This window comes from Perissodus microlepis, chromosome 15 (assembly GCF_051167445.1).
Source record: "Perissodus microlepis isolate ML-2025 ecotype Zambia chromosome 15, ASM5116744v1, whole genome shotgun sequence".
Lineage (NCBI taxonomy): Eukaryota > Metazoa > Chordata > Actinopteri > Cichliformes > Cichlidae > Perissodus > Perissodus microlepis.
This window is the reverse complement of record NC_140475.1, coordinates 38203717-38230925: the sequence shown is the minus strand read 5'-3', so window position 1 is coordinate 38230925 and position 27209 is coordinate 38203717. Positions and strand designations below refer to the sequence as shown.

The window sequence follows — 27209 nt, the reverse complement described above, 5'->3', positions numbered from 1 at the left end:
GCAAGTACTTTTTGTCGGTGGAACCACCTGTCGTCTATAACTGTTGGCACAAGGCATCTTGATCAGGATGAGCTCCATCATCTAACAATTCAACGTTGATTGCTACATTTGTCACACTTATATATATGTAAAAGCTCAAAGCTCATTTACTTACTAATGCTAGTTGTATTTCCACACAAAACACAGATTGTAACTGATCTCAGAGCAGTGGAAGCCTACAGTGGCTTCTTGCCTCACAATCTGGTTCTCATCAGTTTACCATCAAAGGCCAAAGGTTCATCCACAATACAAACGTGAAAAAATGAACATAAAAAAAGCTGCTGGCCTCTCACAACCGTGACATTAAAATAAAACATCAGAATCTCTTCGACTTACTTTTAATATCTCAGAATGGGAAACAGGTGTTTCATCAGCTGAGCTGTCCGTAATCAGAACAGCAGGAGGCGTGGTCTGGAAACACAGGGCGTTGTGATTAGCTGGGAGACTATGGAAGCCCCGCCTTCATATGCGCTGTGTAAACAAACACACACTGGGCATGCGTCACTGTAATAATGGAGGACTGTCTTTTCTAGCCGGACTGATGTTGTCCGTATTGCAACTCTGTTACCTGTAATCGGAGAGCAAACAACTCCCCTTCATTTCAGCGTGTGTAAGTTAAAGTTTGTTACTTGTGAAGCGGCTCACTTTGAGGGGAGCAGAAATAACTGCTAAGTTTGCGCATGAGAAACTAACGGTGAGCAACAAGCCATGTTTGCTAGTTGGTTAGCAGCTGTCAGATCTCCGAGTCCGCAGCACACTTCTGCTATTAACTTCTACCAGTTTTGACGGTAGGATCTGCGCTGTCCGTAAATGTTGGCTACTTAGTGGTTACTTTTGAACATTAGGGTGTTTTTGATTTTTGTTGACTTAACTTTTAATTCTCGGGTCGCAGAACAAGCTATGTTGCAGATAGCATTTTAGCTAGCGGACTAGCTAAATATTTTTCCGAGGAGATGCGCTGTAAGTGGGCTACCACGTGTGAGTGACGTTCTGCTGAGCCAATCACATGCCGAAGATAAGACTGAGTCGGGACTGTGTCCAATCACAGGGGATCTCTGAGTCTTCCAGTAAAGTCCGTTAAGACAGAGTGCAGCGTTGCCTTTAGCTAAAAGTTGAGTATGTGTGTAATCGGAAATTGATTTTTGTCATACACATTGTTTAGTTAAACTAATTACTCCGGGAGTTTACGTTATTATTCTGTTAAAGAATAAACTAATCAAATATAGTTTATTGTGTGTTATTACTAAAGGTGGAGGCTTGGTTAAAGTTTTTTTTTTTTTTTCTTTGAATTCACAAACCTGAAACGAGGCTGTAGATGGTGTTTGGGATCCGTGTGTTTATGTTCTGGTCCCAGTCTGGGTGGATGTTTTGCTGGGAGTGCTTTTGACTGAGGAGAGAGGTTTTCAGTTTTCATAAAGTTAGGAAAATGTTCACAAGCAGACAAGAATGTAAAATCACAGAAGTTATTGCTGTGATGCTTGGTATAGTTCAACTTGGTGATATGTCCGAAACTGTGTTTGTTGCTATAATTAATTATCACGAGAAGTCTCAAATAAGCATTTATTTCTAGTTTAAATGCTGCAAAGTGCTAATTGTTACTGGGTGTGGGCGTGGTGCCTTTGTTGAAACTGTAGTGCCCAGCACTGCTATGAGATTGTGGTTTATTACATCCTGTGTAGAGATTTTAATTTGAATTATGATTATGGCTTTTAACAGTTATGAAAACAAGCTAATCAGGATAAGATTACTCATTTTTTTCATATTCATTTGAAGATTTTGTTTTGTCTTTGTAGTAAAATGAGACCAGATACAGCCTCAGGTCAACGCAATATTTTCAGAAGTAAAAGTTGCAGAAAGGATCTGTAGCATCATTAATGTTTGTGTGTGTTTATATAAAGCATTTTGGTTGGTTGTTAGCTTCAGCTCTACTTAGTTCTGTGTGTGGAGACCAAGCATCTCTCCTGAGGTGTGTGAGTCTGCTGCTGTCTGGGCCTTTTTTAGGCCTTGTCTGCCCCCAGAGATATCCCACTGTGGAAGCTGTGGGCCAGCAGGTATTGACAGTTGCTCTTGCGAAACGGCCTTTGTGGTCAAAACACCCACTAGTCAGGCAACAATCAGTCCCTGTGAGCTTGACTTTTTTATGTATTTATATAGTTTTTTTTAATTGACTTTTCTTTAAAGTTAAAGGGTATCATCTATAAACAAAGAAAAGGCCATAAAAACTGGATATTTGCTAAATTAATGACTTATCACTGTAAATAATTGACCAAAATCATTGTGTTTTTTGCTGTAATTGAGCAGCCTTGTTCCTGTGTGCTGATTTCAGGTTTTAGGTTTTATCATAGATAACATTAGTCTTTGTAATGTAAAAGTGAAACTGGCTCCAAAGTGACAGAGTGATTTTTTTTTTAACTTGCTAAGTTGAAGTTGTTTTATTTTATTTTTTTTCAAGTTTGTACTAAAAAATTGATGTTCTGGTTTTATCACCTGGCAGTGTGTTTGAGATGATCAGTTAAGTCTGTTAAATGGCACAGAGGGGTTCAGACGTGGTCACAGACTTAAAAGAGGAACTGTGAACCTGTGGCGATGGTGGATATCTGGTAAATGTCACTGATTGTGGTGTTTGTGATCACTGCGGCAGATCAGTTAGAATATATGAGAGAAGATGCTTCAATGGTTTCCTGTACTTAACTGACAGGCTGTGCAGATTTTCACTTTGTGTGTATGTGAATGTAGAGCACATGACAAAAAAATGCATAGTAACTAACGTTAATAAAGAGCAACATCAGCTAAAGGCAAGTCACAACAAAGAAACTGAGTTACTCCCAGGATGCTCCCACAGATGCTCCATTGATGCTAAGCGTGCTGCATTGTCTGAATGTATGCTTAACTGTCAGGCAAACAGACATAATCGTGTTTATGTTTTCCAGAGTTGAGGTCACAATAACCCTCCCAAGATGACCACAGACACGCCAGCCCAAAGTGTGGGCGGCAGGGTAATGACATTCACCCCCTCCAAAGAGGAGTTCAAGGACTTTGGACGTTACATTGCCTTTATGGAGTCACAAGGAGCGCACAGAGCTGGGATGGCAAAAGTAAGTGGCTTCTGTCTTTTTGTCACTTTTTGTTTAGCAGAGCAGAGAAAACGCTGCGAATGTCTTTGTAACAACAGCTGTTAAAAGACTTTTGAACCAAACGCACAAAGTCAGAAGCCAGTCGTTTCCTGTTCATTAGTGTTTAGAGGATCACATCTGAAAGTTTGCTCTTAGTGTGAAAACATGAACCTAACAGGAAGTTAGGTTAACTGATCGTGTTCAACGTTGACATATTCAGAGTTTTATCATCCTACTTTAAATAGTCGCTTATAACATTTGTGTTGACATATAAATGTTCTGAAGAGGCAGATCTAAGAGGAGTCTGAGACTCCTGTGCTATTATTTAAAGCTAACATGCCTGTAAAGTCACTCATTAAAATAACACAACTTGTGCACTGATTCATAGCCGTACTTCCTGTGTCATCTTTACATACACACAACGGTATCTGTCTACACAATTTCCAAGACTTAAGACAGGAAGATAAATGTATTTTAAATAATAATAATATCTATGATAATATGTAAAAAGGTTGAGAAATTTAGTGTGATACTAATTCCAGAAATTCACTATTTTCCTTCTGCTGTTGCCCTGAGTTTCTCTCATCCGTGCTCCTTGCAGGTTATTCCTCCTAAAGGCTGGAAGCCCAGAAAGACTTATGATGATATCGATGACCTGGTGATTCCCGCTCCCATCCAGCAGGTGGTTACCGGCCAGTCAGGACTATTCACACAGTACAACATCCAAAAGAAGCCCATGACTGTCCATGATTTCCGCAAGACCTCTAACATGGACAAGTCAGTTTACTCAATGAAACTTTGCATGAATGGGTTTCAGCGACTGTGACCTCTGCTCAGTCTTCTCTGACAATCTCTCTCTGTAGATTCTGCAGCCCACGATACGTGGATTTTGACGAGCTGGAGAGGAAGTTTTGGAAGAACCTGACCTTTAACCCTCCACTTTACGGTGCTGATGTCAGTGGAACGCTATATGATCCAGTGAGTGGTGATAGGCTGCATACATGGAACGTACATATATCTTTAAAAACAAAATACTCACAGATTTGGATTCTGTTTGTGGTAGGCAAGTGGGGTTGTTAAAAAATGTAGTTTACACATTCCTCCTGTGCCAGTGTTATTACCTGAGTATTTGTGATAAATCGTTGAGCGACAGAATCAGCTGGCTCTCAGAGAACCTCTCTTCCGGCGCATATCTTCAAGTTCAGTGTCTCTGTTCTGTTCTGCAGCCTCGGTGAGCTCAGAGCAAATGAAGCAGCTCTACCTGTTGCAGATTCGGACTAGTCTGGCACTCCAAGATCAGAAAGATTACCGTTCCCAGCTGGGGTCCAACGAATTGTAATCTCTCATGGAAAGAGAGAATCTGTGGAGAAACATGTGGATAAAATTGAGGCAAACTGATGGGAAAATACAACCACATATTATACACTGGAGCTAGCTTGTTACTAGCTGGACTACTAAATTGATAAATTGGGATGCAGTTGTTCTCATAGATAGATTAAAAAAAGAGACTTTTATGTTCACAAACTCAAAAATCTTTCTTCATTCCTTAGTTTTCCTGATCAGTTAAAGGTAAATCAGTTTCACACATACAGTTAGTCGTCCTGACTTGCAGCCTGTGTGAATCCTTCCTCTGCAGGATGTGACTGAATGGAACATTGGTCGTCTCAACACTATCCTGGACATTGTGGAGAATGAGAGTGGCATCAAGATCAAGGGTGTCAACACGCCGTACCTGTACTTTGGGATGTGGAAGAGCGCCTTTGCGTGGCACACAGAAGACATGGATCTATATAGCATCAACTACCTGCACTTTGGAGAGCCCAAGTCCTGGTAGGGTCACTGACAAACCTCACCTTTGTTTGAACGAATGAATATTAACACATATCAAGTTTTTGTATTTAGCAGAAGAGTCTGTTTGCCAAAGCAGCCAGTTTACAAAACAGTTTAGAAAAATCCTTTAAAAATGTCTTTGTTTGTTTATTTACTGTTGAAAACATTCAGTTATTGTTTCTGTTCATGTAGTTATTACTTAAAGTGAAGCAGAGATCTCATCCGCAGATTGGAGCATTTTTGACTCTGATGTAAGCGTCACAATCACCTTTTTCAGTATCTCTGTACGTTTGTTACTTCTTAGGTACGTCGTCCCACCAGAGCACGGGAAACGTCTGGAAAGGCTCGCCAAGGGTAGGTGACAGAACCCTTATTTTTGTCTTTAAGCTGCTTGATCACAGAGTCGATGCCTGAAGTGACTTCAGCTTATTATGTGTAGATGTATGAATCCAATCCAATCCAATTTTATTTATAAAGCACTTTAAAATACCCAGCACAGGGACAAAGTGCTGTACAGAAAATAAGTTAAAACAATAGAATAACAGAAAACAGCAAAATAAATAAATAAAACACGTAAAACATAAAATTAAAACGGCCCTATGTTAAAACAAAAACAAGATAAAACAGCATCGAATCACCTAAAAACAACTAAAATAAAAACCAACATCTCACGTGGTGTCAAAGGCCAGGGTAAAGAGGTGGGTTTTCAAGAGTGACTTAAAAGCAGATAAAGAACTGGCCTGTCTAATCTCTAAAGGAAGCTCGTTCCACAGTTTTGGAGCTGCTACAGCAAAAGCACGATCTCCTCTAAGTTTACGCCCAGTCCTGGGTATCTTCAGGAGCAGCTGATCAGCTGACCTGAGAGAGCGGGTGGGTGTATGAGGCTGTAGCAGCTCAGAGAGATAAGATGGGGCGAGGCCATGGAGAGCTTTAAAAGTAAATAAAAGAATTTTAAAATGAATCCTAAAAGAAATGGGCAGCCAGTGAAGTGAAGCTAAAACAGGGGAAATGTGCTCAAACTTTCGAGTGCCAGTTAAAAGACGAGCTGCGGCATTTTGCACCCTCTGCAGACGAGTAATATATGATGCGCTGACCCCAATATAAAGTGCATTACAGTAATCCAGCCGAGTGCTAACAAAGGCCTGGATCACTGTCTCAAAGTGCTGCCGTGAAAGAATTGGCTTTATTTTTGCAGCTGCCTGAGGTGAAAGAAGCTAGATTTTACCACTGCCGTATGAAAGGGGAAGTCCAGTGTACTCAGAAAGTACCCCAGAGACTGTAACGGCAGTGATGTTTACATATCCCACATAACTGTTTTACACTAAATCCTACATTTCTTACATTTCTTAAATCTTACATTTAAATAAAAAGAGCCAAAGAGGCCCAACTGCACCACTGCTGATGAGATCCTGTGTTTCCAGGTTTCTTTCCAGGTAACGTCCAGGGCTGTGAAGCCTTCCTGCGCCACAAGATGACTTTAATTTCACCATTCATCCTGAAAAAATATGGCATACCATTTGAAAAGGTAATCTTTTATTTAATTTGCGTTGTCTTACATGCAACACCAAATGATGATGAACAGATAAGCAGAAAAAACCGTCATGATTAAGTAGTGATAATGATCAGAGAGGAAATGAGTGGATGCTTTCAAAATAAAACATTCATCTTATACTGATCTGTGTTGTTCTCGACTCAGGTCACTCAGGAGGCCGGGCAGTTCATCGTGACGTTCCCGTTTGGTTATCACGCTGGTTTCAACCACGGCTTCAACTGCGCCGAGTCAACTAATTTTGCCACTCAACGATGGATCGATTACGGCAAACAAGCAACGCTGGTACATAAAGACGTTTGAGCGGCACTGAGTATAATTCCACAGCTGGTTTATTTATAGTGAAGTGCATTCTTATCAACTTCGTAGTGTGTTAAAAGAGTGTTTTCCTCTCAGTGTTCATGCCGGCAGGACATGGTGAAGATCTCCATGGACGTATTTGTACGCAAGTTTCAACCTGAACGTTACAAGCTGTGGAAGGCAGGGAAAGACAACGCTCCCATCGACCACTCCAGGCCCACGCCAGAGGCCGCCGAGTTTCTGAAAGAAGACAAAAAGATCGAACCTTCAAAGGAGAGTCCCGCTGAGGTGCCATCCGAGGAGCCCAACACTGCTGTCCAGGAGGACAAAAGGTCTGGATTTAGTCACTACTAACCCACTGCTCCTATATTCACGCAGTTTTCTGATACGGATGTAAACCGGTCGTAATAAATCATTCTTAAATGCTCATAAAATCTTTACCCAATTTTAAGTACAATAACATTAATAACAATAATCAGCTAAAGCTAATTAGTTGAATTAAAACATGCATCCACCATAAAGATGAAAATTTGAGTCACTGCAGATTTGCAGATGTTCTCAGCTTAAAGATTGCAGTGATTCAGACTGTTTTCAGTACAGAGGTGCTTCTGTCTCCACTCAGAGGAGCAGCACTGACACAAATCTCTTTAGACTCTGCCAGAAGTGATTGAACATAGTCTGTGACAGATTCTGTGATTTGCTCTCACATGTCAGCCTCACTCGGAGTTGTTTGTTTGTTCTCGGCAGTCTTTGAGAAACACGGTTTAGTTTTGAGTCCTGTCCAACATGTCTTCGATGTGCTCTCCCACGTATCAGTCCAGAGCCTCAAACTGGGACTAAACGTCAGCTTGAAGCTGTCAAAGCCTCTGAAGATGTCAAACCTGAGCTGCCAGTGGTGGAGGTGGAGCCAAAGGAGGTGGAGGTGGAGCCAAAGGAGGTGGAGCCAAAGGAGGTGGAGGTGGAGCCAAAGGAGGTGGAGGTGCAGCCAAAGAAGGCCAAGCTGTCACGTAAGGAGTCTCCAACTAAAGTGACCAGCAAGGCAGAAAAAGGTACCTCACACTTCACACCAATGTTCCCTCTAATGTTTCACGTGTCCGAGCGAACACACAAACTCCCTGAGCGTCCCCTTGGACCACTGTGAGCGACAGCAGACGTGTGCACTGTGGTCACGCCAGCATCCAAGTTACATGTTTATTAAAATAATCAAATTACAGCGTTTCTGTTAGACTACTTTTAATTAACTGCTTCAGCCCACTTACAATGAAAATTAAAGAAAATCGTGTTGATGACCTGTGCAGTATGTTAACACTATTGGAAGTAAAAATAACTTGAACTCCAGTTTTGAAAACACAACTTCCTTTTTTTATATATTTATAAAGCTCTGACTTGTATAATGAGTCTGTGGTCTGGGAGAGAGTCTGTAACTCTGTCTGCAACATACAGTAAATAATGACCAATGTTGGGCAGTTAATGATATAGTTACTTCTTCAAAAAAGTAACTGAGTTATGCAAACAAGTTTTTTTCAGCTGTTTACCTAAAAATGCAGCCAAGACGTTTTTTAAACAAACATTTCAAACTATTTACAGAACAATCAGCTGTTCTGCATCAAATCTGATGCCACACAAATTATTTGTGCCGCTCCAAAAATAATTTGTGTCCACTATGAGATGAAGAACAACAGCCTGATACCTGCAGGCCTGACAGCAGCAGATGTATCACTGCTGTAACACCTGTAACACTCAGCAGTCGCCTCATTGTTCTGACACACACAACAAAACTATTGACTACACTACACACTAACGACACACTAACTACACACTAACGACACACTAACTACACAACATTTGTGCTAAACGTCGCAAATCTCTCACATCTCAAACACGCCGTCACTCCTAAAACTTCCCCCTCCCTAAACAACTAAATGCCATGTTGCCATATCATTTTTTGATTGGTCCACATGGTACATTTTTCGACCAATAGGAAAGGGCGGGGTTTTTGGTGTTTTTGCTCTCAGGCTTTCGAGCGTTTTCCTTATAAAACGCCGTTTTTACCGTTTCTTCCTGCAGTAAATATAAACAACGACAGTATTCAGGAAGAAAACCAAACATTGCAGATATTTTTATCATAACTCTGGTTTTACGTGGCCGATCAACACAATTTAAAAACTGGTGTAAAGTCCACACTTTCTCCGTCAGTTGTTCCGTCTGTCCTGCTCACATCTCCAATGGTTGTACACGTTGTCATTAACGTGGCTTCGCTCCACATCAGCCGCTTTGCTCGCTAAAACACCGGCACATAAGGACGCTGTCAGAGCCTGTCAACCACGTTGATTAGCTGCGTATATACGACTGTGAATCACATCATTGGCTGGACTTTGGGATAAGGCGGCATCGTTCTGATCCCATACGGGAGCAGCCAGTCACTCACTGACTCACACTGCAAGACAGAATCGTTAAAGTTTTCATTTTAATTTCAATTCAGGTTAGATTTTTTTTTTTTTGTGCACAGAGACCTGCCAGCAGTGCACACGGTCGCAGCTTAGAGGGAACAGTGCTTCACACGGAGCAAGTTTTTTTGTTGTTGTTGTTTTTTTGTTATTCGTTTTCTTTGCTTTGATGCATTGCAGATAAAATAGAGAAAACAGATAGTTTTACACAAATCAACACTCAAGTGATTTATGCGCCTGATGGTCTGAAGCTTTTTTTAATGTAATGACCGACTCATCACTGATTTAGCCCCACAGAATCATATTCCATGAAAGTCCTTTCAAAGGTCTAACTACACGCAGCTGAAGTAGTAGCTGCATATCAAAAGTCACATGAATGTGGTCACATGCTACCTGTCCAGCGCACTAAAGTACCTACGTTTTGATGGTTCAGTATAAATGGACTAAATGTTTAGAGGAACATAAAACACAGAAGAGCTCACAAAAGGCTCAGAGTTGATTTTGGGCTAAAAAGTTGATATTTATTTTAGGTCAATATGTGAAATAAAGTGAAGATTATAAAAAGACTCTGTGGCACACTGAACCAATGTCCTGTAAAAGTTTGGGGGCAAAGTGCTAGTCTGTGTATCTCAATGAATCTCTTTCAGTCAAGGAGGTGAAGAAGGAGAAAGGGACCAAACCCCAGCCTAAAGCTCAGTCCAAAGCCAGTGCCAAGAAAACTTCAAACAGACGAAGTCCGCTGAAAAAAGAGAAGAACTGCGTGGTGGCTATGGAGGTCTTTCCTCCCGAGCCCACTGAGAACCAGGTGGTTTCTCTGGGCGCCGAGGAGACCGCTGGAAGCGAGGAGCCTCCACTGGACAACAGCTGCAGCAAAGTGTTTCAGAGGACGCTGAGTCCCGCAGACGTCCTGCACGTCCACAGCTACGCCAAAGGAGACTACGGCGACGGAGAAGTGCTGTCCAGAGAGGAGAAGACGAGTGAGGACAGCGACCATGAAACTGAGGAGGACAACTGTCATGTTAGCAAAGCAGTGAGTGGACATGTATTTAACATTGTAAGTTACCCACTTATAGACCACTGCTATAGTTTTTGCACTTTTCTGGCCTTGTCATTCCAAGATGTGTGATCTTTGTACTGTTCTAAACATTTTCTCCAGTCTTTGGTTCGTGTGTTTGTCCAGATGCATACATGCAGCCATCAACACTCTTTGCTACTTTCCACGACTTTGAACATTGAATAACTGCATTACTTTAACTATAACCATCGCTAACTAAGGATTCTGGTGCAGCCCAGTCTAGTCATCTAGTGGTGTGTAAGCCTTTTTTACTTTCATGCTGAGATATTATTATAGGAAAAACACCCTATAATGATGAAGGCGCAGGCCTCTGGAGGAGAATGATGCATATATGGTGCAAACATGATCAACTGCAAACTAGCTGCGTGGCCTTTTGAAAATGCTGTTTCTCTCCAGCAGGTGGCAAAAGCGATGGCAGGAGTTCGAGAGTTTGAGACTGACCTTGGGCAGCTTCCAGGACACCATCCACTCATGAAAGACGGCATGAGTGATGAAGGTGTGTCTGAACACTTTAAGGTCCCATTATCTGCATGTAGTTTATATTTGAGAGGTAATTAAGCCACCTTTGACTTCAAAGCCAATAACAGAATTAGATTAGTGAAACTAAACAAACCAGGCCTCTAATGTCATTCCTAATGCTGTTTTAGCTAAATGTGTTGTCTTTGCTTTTTGTGCCTCAGAGACTCCAGAAGAGCCGCCCCCAGTGGAGGCAGGGGGTGTGGAGGGTGAGGGCTGGGCCAAGCCTCTGGCTCACCTGTGGCAAAGCAGGCCACCCAACCTGAAGAAAGAGAGGGAGTACAACCAGCGAATAGGCTCCAAACCTCCATACTGCTCCATCTGTTTGCTCTTCCACACGTACCACCAGGTAATTCGCGGCAGAGCAGACCTGCTCCTCACCAGTCCACCAAGACAAAACCAGATATGGTACAGGCCCCCGCAGCATCTGAACGTGCAAGTAATATAGTGTTCTTTGGTAAGATAAGCAAACGATATCATACAAAAATACAGGTGAGGTTTGCTAAAAGGGATTTTTATGAGAACAGTTGCATCATGGGAAGTTTACACTGTTTTAATTGGTCCAGACTGTATCTTCTGATACATCAGAGTGCAGAGTAAATCCAGCCTCACGGCAACTTCATTTACCAAACTGCATCTACGTGAATTCAATGAATGTACTTGGTAGTGTTGGGCGATATGTAAAGATTTTCCAACCGACACCTGTCAGTCCAATAATCGACGATGGGCGATACATTCGCGCACGCGCAGACTTTTTGATGGGCAATGTAATCATGCACGGACTGATTTGCCCGTTTACAACACAGAAGTTCAAACATGGACGAACTAATTTCCCCCCAAAATTAGGGCTGTCGTTGATATGTTCGTCCAGTCTAACCCTGGTACTTGGCATTGATCCTCTTTATGGCTGTTCGTGGAAACTTGAATAGACTCCAGATTTTCCATGTTAAACAAAAGTCCGTCATCTGTGAAATCTTCAAACATTCCGTTCATAGACTGAATGTCGTGTCATATCATCTATATTTACCTTTTTCCTCAACTATTTTCCCTTCTTTCATTCTACAAACATCTCATCTTCAGTACTGGTTTCCAGTCTGCTAATATTAGCGCTGTACCTTAATGTGCGACTGTTTTGCTTCTTAGATGTTTGATCATAATCAGGTTTGAATATGGAGCGACTCCAAAAATAGTATTTTTGACAGCTAATCAGGGCGCGTAAGATTACGGAGCATTTAAACCTCTGCGGCTGAAGATGAAAGCAGTAAATTGTGTGTTTCGAGAGACAAACAGCAACTCTTAACAGAGTCCACATGTGTTTGTTGTGACTGCTGTCAGACTGAGTGTGCGAACAGCATCGACACGCACGTGGTGGTGGCCGGGGAGCGGATGCGAACCAAACCTCTGATTCCTGAGATGTGTTTCACCACCACCACAGAGGACGACGCTGAGTGTGAAGAGCAACCGGTCACTCCTCGTCTGGAAGAAGATGGAACCAGTCTCCTCATCAGCTGCTCACAGTGCAGCGTGAGAGTTCATGCATGTCAGTACACGCATGTGCGCCTGCACACACACACACACTCTTCAAGTAGGAGTGTTAGTTTATATCTAACCTAGCCTTGTTTGACATATGAGTGTTTTCATCAGAGGCTTTTCCTGCTTTAAAACGAGTCTTTAAGTGTGACTACTATACGCACAAATGATGTTTCAGCGAGAAGAAGAATTTTTGTTTCAAAACAGAGTTTATCAAAATGACCAGAGAAGGAAAGAAATAACAACAAGGAATTAAATTCAAAGAACAAAATAGAATATGAAGTCTTTTACGCTCCTGAGTAATCATTTCATTACGAGTTTGAACCGGTGCAAAGACCAAACAAAACAGAGGACATTTCATACACAGCATTTATCATATCATCAGTTATTAATCATGTTATTAGAAGTGTTTTACTACAAAAATGGAATCATTAAAGCTTTTCATAGTTCTTCAGTGTTTCACTAACATCTCAAAGTTTGCATTTCTACCTTCCAGCCTGTTACGGTGTCGATCCAGCCAGTGTGAACAAGGAGTGGAAGTGTGCACGCTGCAAGGCCAACGCCATGACTGAGGTCAGCCAATAATTGTGGCTGTTTTTACTCTTTATCGAGCCGTGCAAGTTAGCATGAATCCAGTTGGTAGGCAAGGGATTTGTTTCCTAACGGCTTCTAAAAGTGGAACTGTCCATCCTGCTTCTTCACAAGTCCCATATTCCAAATCATGAAAAGATATTTTACACAATCACTATTTGCCCCATTAACGTGTAACATTAATTACATTAATTAATTAACGTGTAGTGTTTGTTTTTTTGTTTTTTTTAAGGGTGTTGAATTATATTAATTTAGTAGATGTGATGGATGATTTTACAGTTACGTGTTTGCCACACCAGAGAGAAGAAAAATGTCACTTTTTACAACTTGTAGGCGGATCATTTGATACCTTCGGGGTTACAAGCAAAAGATTACTTGCCTAAAACAATCAGATACATTAAATGCTACATCAGTTTAATTAGCTCACATCTTGATAATGTACTGATATGCACCACTGCATGAAACACATTATTATAAATAGAGACTCAAAGGAGAGACTGCTTTGAGTCTGTTAAATTTATACTCTAACACTTTGGTAGTGCAGGGTTACTGAATGAAGAAAGGATTAGGCTACTAATTACTATTTATGAATACAATATACACACACACACACACACACACACACACACACACACACACACACACACATAAAGCAGTTATCTCCCCCCTGACCTGTCATCCTGGCTCCCCGTTGCCGTCCCGTCCCCAGGCAGGGACGATATATAGACAGAGGGAGATGGAGTATTTGTTATTTATTCATCAGGATTGAAATATTTCTGCCTACATGTGTGGTTGTCATGTTTGATCATGTGATTAAACACTGAATTAACTGCCTTGTTTATCACAGTTTAGAAAATAAATTCACTGTTTCAAAAATTCATCACGGAGAGAAAGAAGTGTGTGTGCAGTAGGGGTGGGGGAAAAAATCGACACTGTGTAGTATCGTGATATTTTGTTTGCTAATAATGTATCGATACAGCGACAGCAGAAATCGATATTTTGTTACAAAAAAGTTTTTGTGGACTGGAACATGCTCCGACTTCAGAGCTGTTGATCAGCTCCTTTTTCTGAGCAAGAATCCTTCACTGTCCAAATGTGTTTAACTTTTTTTATGGCAGCAATAAACATGACAGTTTACTTATTTTAATTTAAGATATGTTTTATTTTAATTAAGTTTAAAACTTTTTTTATTTAATGTAAAATTACATTTTGTTTTAATTTACTTTCAAATTCTTCAGTTGCTGAAGGGGCTGCATAGTTTTCATAAATTGCATAGTTCAGAATAGCTATAATTGTACCAGACGGTTGCATTCAGTTAAGTTGGACTAGACTGTAATACAAACCGTTCAGTTTGTCAACAATACAACTGACTGAAATGAGAGAAAGACTGAGTGTGAGACTTTGATATTAGATAAAATGAAAATTGATAAAGTTTACCTTTATGTACAGAATCTGAATATCGCAAAATATTTTTAAAAATTGCAATAATATCGTATCGTGATAATATCGTATCGTGATAATATCGTATCGTGGGATGTATGGTGATTCCCACCTCTAGTGTGCAGTCGTTTTCAGGTTTGCACCTTTTCTTGAGCTCTCCTGTGACAGAACCTGAAACTACTGCAGGCTGACTTCATCACAACTGTGTGAACTTAACGTGACTTGACTGTAACAGATGTTCATTAATATGTAAAAGACGAATACTTAAGCTGTAATGTGACAGTGAGGAACTTAAACAGATCCATTGGGTCCCTAATTTTACCTCCCACGTGTTTGAATAAACTTTTAGATCAGACACATTGTGTTTGATATTTCCAACCACATCATAGATGTTGGCCCTTAAACATTGATTTATTAAATCCATATTTAGATGTTAACTACCAAATGTTCTGTATTTTCATCATTTTGATCATCTCGCTCTCTTTTTTTTTTTTTTTGTAGAATTGCTGCCTGTGTTCATTGAGGGGCGGAGCTTTGCAGAAAGCCAACAATAACAAGTAAGTCATTTAAGATACATTAGTGAGTGAGCACATCTGATCATGTGGTGCATCTCGAGATTAAATTCTGTTCTTAGAAACAGAAATCCTCTTGTTTTATTTTCCTCTCTTTCTGTCAGAGAAAATGCAGCAGGTAGCTTTTCCCAGCCACATGAGATCTCTGTCTCCAGAAGAAGCTGAATATAATTCAGGGCCTGCACAATAGTGATCTGGCCAAGAAGCCAGATGGTAGGAAATCATGAAATTGGAAGGATAAGAGCGTGCATGTTAGCAGGAACTGAAAGATAAATTCAAGGGGATTATTCTTGAGTAAATCAGGTGGGGATTTTGTCAGTCTGTGAGACGGTGATTTAAAAAAGAAAACATTAAAATGTTAAAATGAGTCGCTATCTTGGTGCCTGGAGGCCCTTATTATATCTAGACGGCCTGCAAGTAAAGTGGAAGTGGGGAAACGTGGGTGTGATTCAGTAATGGACTTGACTTCATTGTTTTGTGTGATGATGCGTACAAAATTGACTCCCCTGCCATCTGATTCATTTTGCTGTATCTTTGCTTGGATAATTAGAACCATAAAAACAGATGAGGAAAACAAACCTGTGGTCGGGTGTGACCTCTTTGTGGGGGTGTGTTTGTGTGTTGCAGGTGGGTACACGTGCTGTGTGCGGTTGCTGTGCTGGAGGCACGCTTTGTCAACATCACAGAAAGAAGTCCCGTGGACTTGAGTGGGATCCCACTGCAGAGATTCAAACTGGTAAGTTCACATTTTTATGAAGAAGGAAATTAGAGTCTGAAAGCTGCTAATTAGAGTGAAAGTGCGGCCTCCAAACAAACAACGTGAACAAAACAAAGATAGCAGCACGTACAAATAATTGACACGAACGGAGAGAGAAGCTGAAATCTCCGGTGCTCGTGTAGCTCACATAGGATGTTTAACACTTCCTCTACACAAATGACATCAGTTTGTCATTCGTTATCTCTTTAGAAGAAACACTGTTGTTCTGAAGAGATGACACTAAAACGTGTGACACTGGTTTCTTTATGTAGTCGTCTGCTACAGATTGTGATTAGAAGCATTTCAGGACCCAGTACAGACTTTAAGCTGGCGAGGTGTGATTGCGGATGACGCTCAGGTGCGTCCGGACTCTGGCCCAGCGACAGGGAGGTGTCAGTTCAGGTGGTCGCCCGCGTATCCATCGGCGCTGGTGACGAGGTGGGTCCGGAGGTGGCGGTGCGGCAGGTGTGGCCGTGAGCCGAGGCTCCCAGACGGGTTGGCGGGCGGCCGGTGGGCAGGCCTCTGGTGGAGGTGAGGCCGGTCTGGCCAGCATGCCGACTTCAGGCTTAGCAGGACCCTCGCACGCCCCGACCTCCATCTCCGGCGGGTGAGGTCCCTCGTGCGCCTCGTCCTCTGCCCCCAGCTGGGTAGGTGGTGGGGGTGGAGGTTGCTCGGCTACCCTCCTTCAGGGAGAAGGAACAGGGTCGGGCCCCTGCCGGGCACCAGCCGCTCCTACCCGAGGAGTGGGTACAGGTGCAAAGACAGGTTGGCTGGTCTCACTCGGGGGCCGGCGCAGGTGCACTCCCACACAGTCGAGGGTCAGGGGTGTGGGTGGCGTTGGCCAGGACCCAGTCTAAGCTGCCTGCCTCTGGTGCTTGATCTGGTCCAGCAGTTCTTCCTGTTGTTGCCACCTGCTCCCCCCACGTGGTCACCATTTGGGCCAGCTCCTCTCCTGGCTGGCCCAGTACTGGGTCGGGCGTGGCCCCATCCTGGGTTTTGGCACCCCTGTAAACGACCCACAGCAGACCTGCCCACACATTCATGCTTTTCAGCATTTACTTTTATTTGCACGGTTGCTGTGACACACAGATGGCTGCAGCTTTGCAGCCACACACACCCACAACAATGACAGCAGACAGGACCCAGTACAGACTTTAAGCTGGCGAGGTGTGATTGCGGATGCCCCTCAGGTGCGTCCGCCTCCCCTGCAGCGGCACTGCAGACCACGCCCCTCCACAGTCATGATGCAGGTAGATACAGTACAGTTGTTCGAGAAACAGCTGTGTTACAGTTTAAACTCTAAAGAGGTTAAAATATCTTAGATTTCCTGACAGTGTAGCTCCTAAAATGATGGCACATAAGATGAATTCTGTATGTTGGTAGTAGTGCTTTCATGTCACTTGCTCAGCGTCGCTTTGTTATCACCAATTTACTGATTTTAGGATATTATGTGAACCAAGATACTAGGGGGCACTAATTTTATGGTGTACTTGCAGACAGTTCCTGCTGTTAAATACCAACTACAGGGTAGCTTCTGGTGACACGACAGTGTCCCTAATGTGGCCGTAACTGTTTGTTCATATGTTTGAAATGGAAATGTGTGAAAGAAGAGAGAAGATCTTAGAGATGAGTTACCAGGTACATTTAGTACTTGGTATGAGGGCAGTTTGTTGCTTGAAGTTTTGTTAATGAAAAAATAATTTCATAGACTAAAACTAATTTTCTTTCACTTCAAACAGAAATGTTACTACTGTAAGAAGCGGATGAAGAAGGCGTCCGGCTGTTGCGTGCAGTGCTCTCACGGGCGCTGCCCCACCGCCTATCACCCCACCTGTGCACAGGCCGCCGGGGTGCTGATGCAGCCAGATGAATGGCCGTTTGTGGTACACGTTACCTGCTGTCGACACAAAGGTCCCGCTCAGATTGAGGTAAAAAACAAACAAACGTTATTTTATATCCCAAACTTCCCCAAATATCAGATTTATGAAGCCGTTTGCAGTCGCACGCATAAAAATAAAAATACTTTTTCCCCTTTGACAGCGCAATAAGGCAGCCATGCACGAGCTGACCGTGGGACAGAAGGTCATATGCAAGCACAAGAATGGGCGCTACTACCAGTGTGACGTGGTGCAGCTGTCCAAAGAGACGTTCTATGAGGTCAACTTTGACGATGGTTCTTTTAGCGATAACCTTTTCCCCGAGGACATCGTGGTACGTTCCACTACCTTCTACATCTTTTCATTTTACAAAGAACACAAAGTGGTTAAACATACTCTCAGATCTTTAATAAAGGAGACCACACAGAATTTAAATAAACTTAATGTGAGGAAATGTCGATCAGCTGTCTCCAAATAAGCTGGCTGCTGGTGTGGAGAGGCTGAACCGCCCTCTTCACAACCTGACTCGCTGCAGCGATGGCGTCCCATTACTGTACCGCGCTCAGAGCCAGTGAGCCGTTAGCTCGTTCAGCTCGCTCACTGCATGTGGCAAAGGGACCCAGTGTCCATATATTGTGTATCCTTGTAAACAAGCAGAGATGTCGACTTTGTACAGCAGTTAGTTGGCAGTAACATCCCAGTGTCAAAACAGTGACTAGGAGAGATTAGCTAACAGTTTTAGCTTAAAACCGGCTAAGCTGAAACTGTTTAAAGGAAGTTAACGTAAAAAAACCAAATGTTGCCAGTGTAATACAGTGGTGTGCTCATGATGAAGATGATGAAGATGCTAGGCAGCCTCCTGGTTAGCCTGTGGAAATGGGAGGATGGACGTTGAACAACAACCACCTGTTGGTAAACTGTGAAGCTGGTATGAGGCCGTGAATATGAAGCAAACTGTGCTGGATGTCAAAGGCGACGCTCGTGTGTTTGCTTTCTTTTAGCAGACATTTGTTCAGACGTGTAAATGCACGTCGACACCCTGAATGATCCACAGTGTGTGTTTCTCTGCAGTACACAGCAGCGGTTTAACCCTGCACTATATTTGGGATATTTTCACAGCTTGCCCCTGCAGGCAGACAGTTCCTCCTCCTGTGCTCTCCTTAAAGCCACCACACACCTTTAACAGTCATTTTACACAGCAGTTCCTGATTATAAGCCTCTGGAGTAATCCAAACATCATTGAGTGCTTCACACTTGACCCGAGCACAAGAACAGCTGACACTGCCATATTTCATGTCAGGTTGCATCAGATATTTATCCTCCTTTCACGTTTCTTTGAACTTCGTTTGTTTTTTGCCTGTTAGAACCGAGACTGCGCTCAGCTTGGACCACCGCCGCAGGGTGAGGTGGTTCAGGTGAGATGGACGGACGGCCTGGTGTACGGGGCCAAGTTTGTGGCAGCTCACGTCATTCAAATGTACCTGGTAAGATTTTTTTTCTTCTTTCTCCAGTTTTTAATCATGTGAAGAAAAAACTCTTTAGCGTGTAACAGCAGAGACGGTAACGCAGGCGGGAACCATTTCTGACTTTCAGTAAGGAAGGATGCGTTCACTGACGAGCACATCTCCTTCATGCCTCGTATTTCTGGCTGGATTGGGGAATATTTTCAGAGTATGTTGGACGCGTAGTAAGAAATCAAAATGCTTTACAGCTTCACATAAAATGAGTCACCTGCTCAGCTTTAAAGGCTGCGTGTTCAGTCGTCTTCTGGCCGTTCCTGGAAACTTCTAGTAAATCAGCAGCAGATTGCAAAGATGTTGTTCAACAAGCTGAATGTTATTATCTGTTTGTGTCCTGACTCAATGTTCAATGTTTCTGGACTGCAGGTGGAATTTGAGGACGGATCACAACTAACAGCCAAGAGAGATGATGTCTACAGTCTGGATGAAGAACTCCCCAAGAGAGTTAAAACCAGACTGGTACGTGCTCCCGTCTGTCCCATTCAGCTTTCCTTTCAGTTTATTTGGAAGTTCATCAAAATAAAGAAGCACTTTCAGTGACGGTACCATCTCTTTACAGTCGAAAGCATCGGACATGAGGTTCGACGGGATCTTCGAGGAGAAGGAAATCATTCAGGAGTCAAAGAGACAGAGAGTAATCAACTCCCGTTACAGGGGGGACTACATCGAGCCTGTGATCTACAGAGCCATCATGGAGTAACGGCCACTTCCTGTCTGCCCACCCACTCACCAGCAGCACTGACAGACTGAACTGTGCTCACTGTACCTTAACTTAGCAGCTAGCCGCAGAGAGAGTGTAGCTCCAGATGACTTCCTTCAGGACCCGCTTTGGACTGTTCTCTTTTTTACTCTCCTGTCTGTAAGTCGAGGAAACTGCAGTGTTGTTTCATTCAGTTTTTTCCACACAAGTCCACAGACGGGCTGAATCCACGCCCGGCAGCACGCATCAGAAGGAAGCAATACAACAAAAAGCATTACATCAGTCAAGTAGCATTTTGACACAAAGATGTCAATTTAAAAAATGAGGTTTTGAATCTGCTCTAAACATTTCAGTCTCCTTAGTGTTGATCTAAGCTTAAAGCAAACTCAGCTTTATTTCATTTCTGTCCTTTACCATTAGTGCCTGTGATACACTGAGCCCGGCAAGTAACAGGTCAGCAACTTTTTATACGCTCGGATTTACAGTTTCTGACTGTCTGAGTTCGTTAGAACGACCAGCATTGTCCAAAATGTTCACTCTTAAATTTCACCGATAAGACTCGATGATTTATTACCCTACACTCCACTGTTTGTAGCACAGGAACAAACACGCCTGACTGCAGGTCCTGTGTTTGACCTCTGCACCCGGGTTTGCCACTGGTCCACTTCTCTTCTCTACAGTAGAGAAAAACCAAAACACTCAATTGTTCCAACAGTTGGACTTACTGAAGGAAGGCGTGTGGAAGGGGCTGGTGTTATATGTGCACACCAAGATTTCCTTCACAGAAATATTTCCCCAGTTACTGGTTCTTAAATATGTGGTAGCGTCACTGAAGCCAGGGCCACAGCAGTAAGCAAGGCTGCTTCTGAGGGGGGAGGCTGAGCACTTCCTGCTCACACTAAGAACGAGCATCACAGACATACTTCTCTTCTTAAAGATCATTTATGGAGATGTTTAACATTAAATGCAGAAATCTTCCATTTTTGCTGACAGCAGCATCGCAGCAGCTTCTTTGAGGGTTTTTGTGTTTAGAGTTGAAACTATTGCAAAACGATTGTATTTTCAGAATCAGCTGACGGCTCCCACCTGCTGTTAGCTGCAGCAGTGGAAACGCACAGAGACATCAAACATCTTAACGTTTACAGTTAATTATTTAAGGAGTCAGATCGAAGAGCTGAATTAACTTTTCTTCTTCTTCTACCAGTTACTCAAAAGATTAGTTGGTTAACTGATTGAGCTTTTAAAAACTTTACCCCTGAAACTTGCCGGGTTTCAAACTTTGAGGAGGTTAGACTGAAATACTGCCGTGCTAATCTAATTGAACACAACTTGCTTCCACGCAGCAGCGCCACAGTGTTACAGAATGAACAGGACCCCCTACTTCACTAAAAGTGGATCAACTTCATAAGAATGTGCAAATTTGCCACAAACCATCAGACTTCCAGCTTGTGAGGCTCATGTACTACCATAGATGGTGGTCACAGAGGAAACTTAAATAGCATTTCAAAGATGCAGGAGTGACGTTGAAGAGTCAGGACAGATCCCAACCTTAGAAGGTTCTTCAAGCTGTCCTGATGGTATTTTTAAAGGTTTAAAAACCTTTAGAGAAACTGATCTGTGACGTCTGTGACAGAAGCCTGAACTGAGGCTTTAACACTTTAACAAGCAGGTGATCAGACCTCGCTGTCGCCAGATTTATTACTCGGGGCTACATTTTTGCATAATGTAATTCATCACTCGTTAACAAGCTAAACTAGCCAATTGGTTGATCTTCTTCCATTTGGCATCCATAGATGTAAATGATTTGCAGAGTTGGAGAATTAAATTTCCCGATAATGACATTTGGAAAAATCCCCAACCCCCCAACCCCCAACCCCCTTTCACCCAATAGAAACACGAGTCTATTAAGCCACAGTGCAGGTTACACAGTTACTCTTCACTGGCAAACCTTCCAGCACATCTGGACTGGTGTTCAGTCCAACGACACTCTGATCACCTCTTTGTCAAGTGATCTTGTTACAAGGAGATAATTTTAAACAGCAACCTCAGTGTTTATCTGTACTGCAGCTTGAACGCCCGAGTTTCTGTACCGAGACTGAATCAGTACTTAAAAACAACTAAGACCACCAAAAACTTTGCCTTAAATCTATCATTTAGAAACTGTCAATAACCTGTATTTTTACTCTGATCAGACGACTGCTAATCTGACGGGTTTTTAGACACATAGTGAGCATTTTTAAGGCGTTTTGAGTTCAGTAACAGCAGTAAACTAAATATTTTCCACTACAAGTACTTGGGGACAAATAAATAACATATCAGTGAAGTCTGTTGATTCTCCAAAGAGCCTCTTCCTGTGGATGGACTTTGGTTTCATTGGACTGCAGCTGGTAGTCCTCGTTCAGCTCTAACATCCTCAGTGAGCTTGATGTAGTGGCACATGAACCAGTACACCTTCTACTGGTTCTGGTGTCCCTTCAGCTTGCAGTAGGTCGTCAGCAGCTGCAGTCCAACAGCAAAGCTGGAGTCTGTCCAGCAGGATGACATCCTCTGTGGAGGAGCAGCGCACTGATATTTAGTACAACAAGGACCCTGTGAAGGCGTCAGGAAGGGAAAACAAGATGAACAGTAGCAGCTGAACTTCTTATAATAAGGGCGAGAGGACTGTCCCAGTACAGGTGGCAAGAAAATAAATTCAATGCTTAAATTTGTCAATAAATATACTTGAGCAACACGACCTTAAGTTTGTATGTGGAAAAGACTAATATGTGTAATATTTCAGAGTTCAGAGGATTTTACTTTGATGCTGTTTGAAGGAATCTCCCTGTAACTTTTCCCAGCATTCCCGGCTGCAGGGATACAGAAATTGATGACCTATTTCTCTTTGGGAGCAGTGCCATTTAACACACTGAAATTGCCTCCTTGTCATTAACTGCATTCCTTCATTTAGCAGAACTGAAATTCGCTTTTTCATGTTTTTACCTGCCTATTTATTAAAGGTGCTTTGAGAAAGCAGCCTCTGCATTAATAAGAGTCTGCAGTGACCCTGCAGCCGTCGAGGTTGACGATGTATGTTCTATTTTTTCTACACTATAGAGATGAATTTTAAAGAGTCCATTTGGATTTTTAATGCGCTTTGTTTCCTCTCTCCTACTGAAAACTGTGCTTTGCACTTTTATTTAAATTTGCGAGGACATTTGAACAGCTGTGTGCTAAATTTGTTAAAATGTTTAAGAATGTTAATTGTACATTTATAAGATGTCTTATGGATTGTGTGCTCCCCTCCTCCTCCCGGCCGAGCCTCGGGCGTCACAGAGTCCGTCTCCATCAGTCCGGCGCAGAATGAATTTATTTTATTCAGAAACTATCAAAAGAGTTTTACGAGAGCGAGTGGGGACGGGATTTTCTTTCAATTCTATTTTGTTGTTGTTTTGTAAAAGCTGTTCTGTGTAAATGTCATTTTAAGATGTTACCTGTCGACACAGGAGAGACCGGTCCACTCTCGTCGTCTCCTCTTGAAGGAAAATATGAAAATACTTCCAGATTATCATTGAAACATTTTGTAAAAAGTCATGTGTTCGTTTCAGTAAAGAAATCTGCTTAAGCACCAGTTGTCTGTCTTGATCTTATCCATATAATTGAGGTAAGCTGTTTCCTGTTTCATTACTAAATGACTTCCCCTTCACTCTTGCTGCTGTCCGTCTGTCACAAATCGCTTCCAATACTCATCTCTGAGTTTGCAGATTTAACTGTCTTTGTGCTGAACCGTCTGATGACCCAACGACTTTCAGTTAAGTTCAGACTCAAATTTTAAAGCCTGAAGGTCCTCGGGCAGGTTCCTGTCCTGTGATGTAAGGACGTTTATGTTAATATCAGAGCCTGGTTATTATAGTTAAATAAAAACTACTACTTTTTTTTTTTTTTTTTTAACTGGATGTTTAAAAAAAAAAGTAACTAAAATAAAGACTAGTATTTTCAATATTGTAGCATAGTATAATACCTGCACTGGTTTTCCTTATTTTGCCTCTGATATATGCCCTCCTTACAGTAATAATCACAGAGACTGAAACTAATAAAAACTTAAAAACTGAAGTAAAACATTTTCAAATAAAATCCACTCTAGAAATTAACTGAAACTAAAAACAGTCAAATAAAATTACTAATTAGAAAATACTAAATTTAACTCTTTAACTTAGTGCAAAAACATGCTGGCATGTCATATTATACCAACATATGTTTAAAGGTGCTCAGTGTGAGTGAGATTGCAGCTCATCAGATTTGGCTTTTTGAGATTAGAAGCGAATTCATTGCGTTAGAAGGGCACTTTCATGTAATACCAACTTGAACCACAAGAGGGTGCAACTGCTCAATGTTGCGTCCAGTCAGTCTGAATCCATGCGCGGCTCCACCTCTGTGCAAATACCGCGCATGAGGGAAAAGAACTGTAACCGAGGACAAAGGTACCGAATAAAAGGGGCAAAGAAATAAACTGATAATTTGTTACATTAATTAAACATAGTTTTCCCAGTTATTTCCAGACGGCACTTACAACACATCCTGCTGATATCCCAGCTGCACATGAGACAAACCAAACAAACGGTGCGAAAAATAACACGACACTGCAATCCATTTACCTGTGGGTACCCACTGCAAACAATCTAGGTCTCAGCACAGCTGGGAATCAGCGCTATGTGTTGATGTTAAAGGAAGTGGCACAAACAAATAAACAAAAAGAGAGGTTAGTCCTCACACGGCTCAGTCTCAAGCATTAACCGCCTTTACGGCTGCACGGACCAAAACAAAATTACAAATCAATGAAAAGAACGACAAAAGCACAGAGGCAGCACAACAACAGCTGAAAAACACAAACAACATTATGGTTTAAAATGTTACCCAATAAAATATCAGTTTTATTAAACCATTGAAAAAATCACAGAACTAAAACAAACAAATATACCAACGATCGGTTTCCCTGCGCGCAGTCGATCAATTCCTCCAATAAAACTCGTGGTCACACTAAAAAAGTCCAACAACACGCATTAAAAATTGGCACCTACAATAATAAATGATCCAAACGAAATGGCAAAAGTCTCTTACCGAACAATACACCCACTCGCACCAGAGTGCCTTAATCGCCTCTGGTTTTTTCCACAGAAGAGCGCCGACCTCACCCCACGCACCCACTCTGCCAATCACCTGGCAGAGAGCAGCGAACTGCCAGGTGACACTTACAATACATACTAGTGGGTTTTGTTGTTGTTGCTGTTTTTAAATATATTATTATTTCTGATATAAAATTACTTACTTACAACCTCAGACGCAGCACTGCTTTCACTCAGAGAAAAGCTTCTTCAGACACCCACTCACACTCAGACAGTGGTGTGTTTGGACTGTAACACATCTCTCGCCTCTGCAGAGTGAATCTGAACCCAGTTTCATAAAACTTATTGGCAACCAGCCTATTTTAAGCCAACACTTCTTTTATTTTTTAACTTTCTGGAAAAGCCTAAAAGATGTATATATTTTACATATTTTATTTATTTACAGACTTGTGTCAAATTTATTTTTTTAACCTTTTTATTGGTGCCGTTTTGCACAGTTGTTTAGGTTTGTTTGTGTCATTCTTACAGGTATGTGCGTTTGTGTTGTGGGCTTTGGGTTAAAACTGGCCAAATTTTATCCACCATTGCCCAGCTGATAGCTCACGTCTTTTTCCACTTTGACCATCGTGGTAATAAAACAAATGCTTAATTCATTTTTAGTGTCCACAACTACTGTCTTTAACTTCTGTTTCACCTGATCATCAATGGTAGTTCTTTTCTACTCTCTTTGGCCACAACATGGCGCTGTTACACATTTGATTCAGTCCTGATCAAACATTAAAGACCATTTGAAAAATGGCAACAAAAAAAAAAAAAATAGATCATATTTTGCATGGTTGGATCTTAACAAGGTTCCAAGTAGAGCTTAAACACGCAACAAGAAGAAATGGGAGTGAGACAAAACATTTTTTTGAGCATGACATCATGAGCAGCAGCTTTACAGCTGTGGCTCCAGCAGACATCAGCTGATACTAGAAATTAATATTAAATCAATTCTAACATCAGCTGATCAAGCTTAAACGTGCTGCTGTTGTTTAGCGCGACATCCGCTGGTTTCCTCTTTCTGGAAGAAAGTGGGCGATAAACAAACGAGAGAAAAGCCGATCAGCTGATCATTGATCAGTTTCATGATTGAAGTAGGAACAGGAGAGAGAGGGGGGAGAGGATGAGAGGAGAGGAGGCAGCTGACAGCGTAAAGACAGAATAACTCCAGCTTTGTGTCTTTTTCCATTCCAGCTGATGTCCGGGACAAACTGCTCCTTTTCACCTCAATACGAAACTTCAAAGTTCGACCTCATCGGCTGTAATCTATCCAGCCCAGAGTCGATCATGACCAATTAGCCAATCCACCACCTTTCATTGTTTATACCGTTAAAAAAAGACCCCAAAACAAACAAACAACAAAACATCGGCCCATAAAAACGAAAAAGCACCAGTCCAGCTATATATGGCAACGGGTGGATGTAACTGACTGATGCACAGAATGGGGCCCAGGTGGTGTGAATGATGAGACCAGACACAGAAAATCTGTCAAAGAAAACCAAAAATATATTGAACAAATTGGGGAAAAGGGGAAGTGGAACAAAATTAATACAAAACACAACATGGATAAATACATGTACCACAATTCATTTCACTGCTTGCAATCGCTGTGCAAAAGACTTTTAAATGCCTGTGTTGAGAATCCATTCATTTCCTTTTGAAGGTCAGTTTTCAGGACTGAACCCTTTAGGGTTGAATATGAAGAAGCACAACAACAAAAACATCTGACCTGCAGGGACAGAAAATGTCCATTTCAATTTGAATTCAGTTTAAACATCAATGATTCCACACTTCTATACGATGGCGTGAATCTGATCATTGCATTGCCACATTTCACAAAAGTACAATATTTCATTCATAGCTTCATCTGTACACTTCAGCTAGAATTTGCTGCAAACAAATACGGAAACTGCACGAAGGAAGGTAGTTAAATAACAGACAGCGCAGCCGAACTCAAGGCATCTTTGCCGCGGCGGGGACGCAGCGAATCAGCTGATGTGGGTCATGTGACAGTGTGTAGGCGATGTGGGTTACATACGACTAATCAAATTCGCAACCAGTTTCATGTGATTGGTGATATTAGACTAAGAGACGCCAGATAAAGAAACGATATGCTCAAAGTCCTGAATCAGTTTCTGAAGCTGTTCCTGTGGCTCAGTAAATTTCAGCCTCTGCCCTGAAATGAGGTGACTTCATTTATACGAGTTATCAG

The 27209-nt window shown here is 42.0% G+C and overlaps 1 protein-coding gene across 2 annotated transcripts; it reads left to right on the top strand.

Moving 5' to 3' along the window:
- Positions 1-540: 540 nt before the first annotated feature.
- kdm4aa (lysine (K)-specific demethylase 4A, genome duplicate a) lies at positions 541-23460 on the top strand. Of its 2 annotated transcripts, none has more exons than XM_084953089.1 (22): positions 541-649; positions 2970-3134; positions 3754-3929; positions 4016-4130; positions 4789-4982; positions 5287-5336; positions 6404-6507; positions 6679-6816; positions 6928-7163; positions 7648-7880; positions 9926-10308; positions 10753-10849; positions 11034-11218; positions 12205-12409; positions 12896-12972; positions 14932-14987; positions 15630-15738; positions 17499-17687; positions 17800-17970; positions 19001-19120; positions 19523-19615; positions 19716-23460. In XM_084953089.1, exons 2-22 carry the CDS (start codon positions 2997-2999, stop codon positions 19854-19856), a joined length of 3210 nt encoding a protein of 1069 aa, XP_084809215.1. In that variant the 5' UTR covers positions 541-649; positions 2970-2996; the 3' UTR covers positions 19857-23460. The 2 variants fall into 2 exon arrangements, with proteins under 2 accessions (XP_084809215.1, XP_084809214.1); XM_084953088.1 differs by having other exon boundaries at positions 10750-10849.
- The last annotated feature ends 3749 nt before the right edge of the window (positions 23461-27209 follow it).

What these genes read in the sequence shown, in the direction of transcription:
- kdm4aa (XM_084953088.1), top strand. Translation starts at nt 2,997, where the DNA reads ATGACCACAGACACGCCAGCCCAAAGTGTGGGCGGCAGGGTAATGACA. An exon ending in AAGGTCCCGCTCAGATTGAG is followed by an intron (nt 17,688 to 17,799) that starts GTAAAAAACAAA and finishes CCCCTTTGACAG; the next exon opens with CGCAATAAGGCAGCCATGCA. An exon ending in AGAGAGTTAAAACCAGACTG is followed by an intron (nt 19,616 to 19,715) that starts GTACGTGCTCCC and finishes ATCTCTTTACAG; the next exon opens with TCGAAAGCATCGGACATGAG.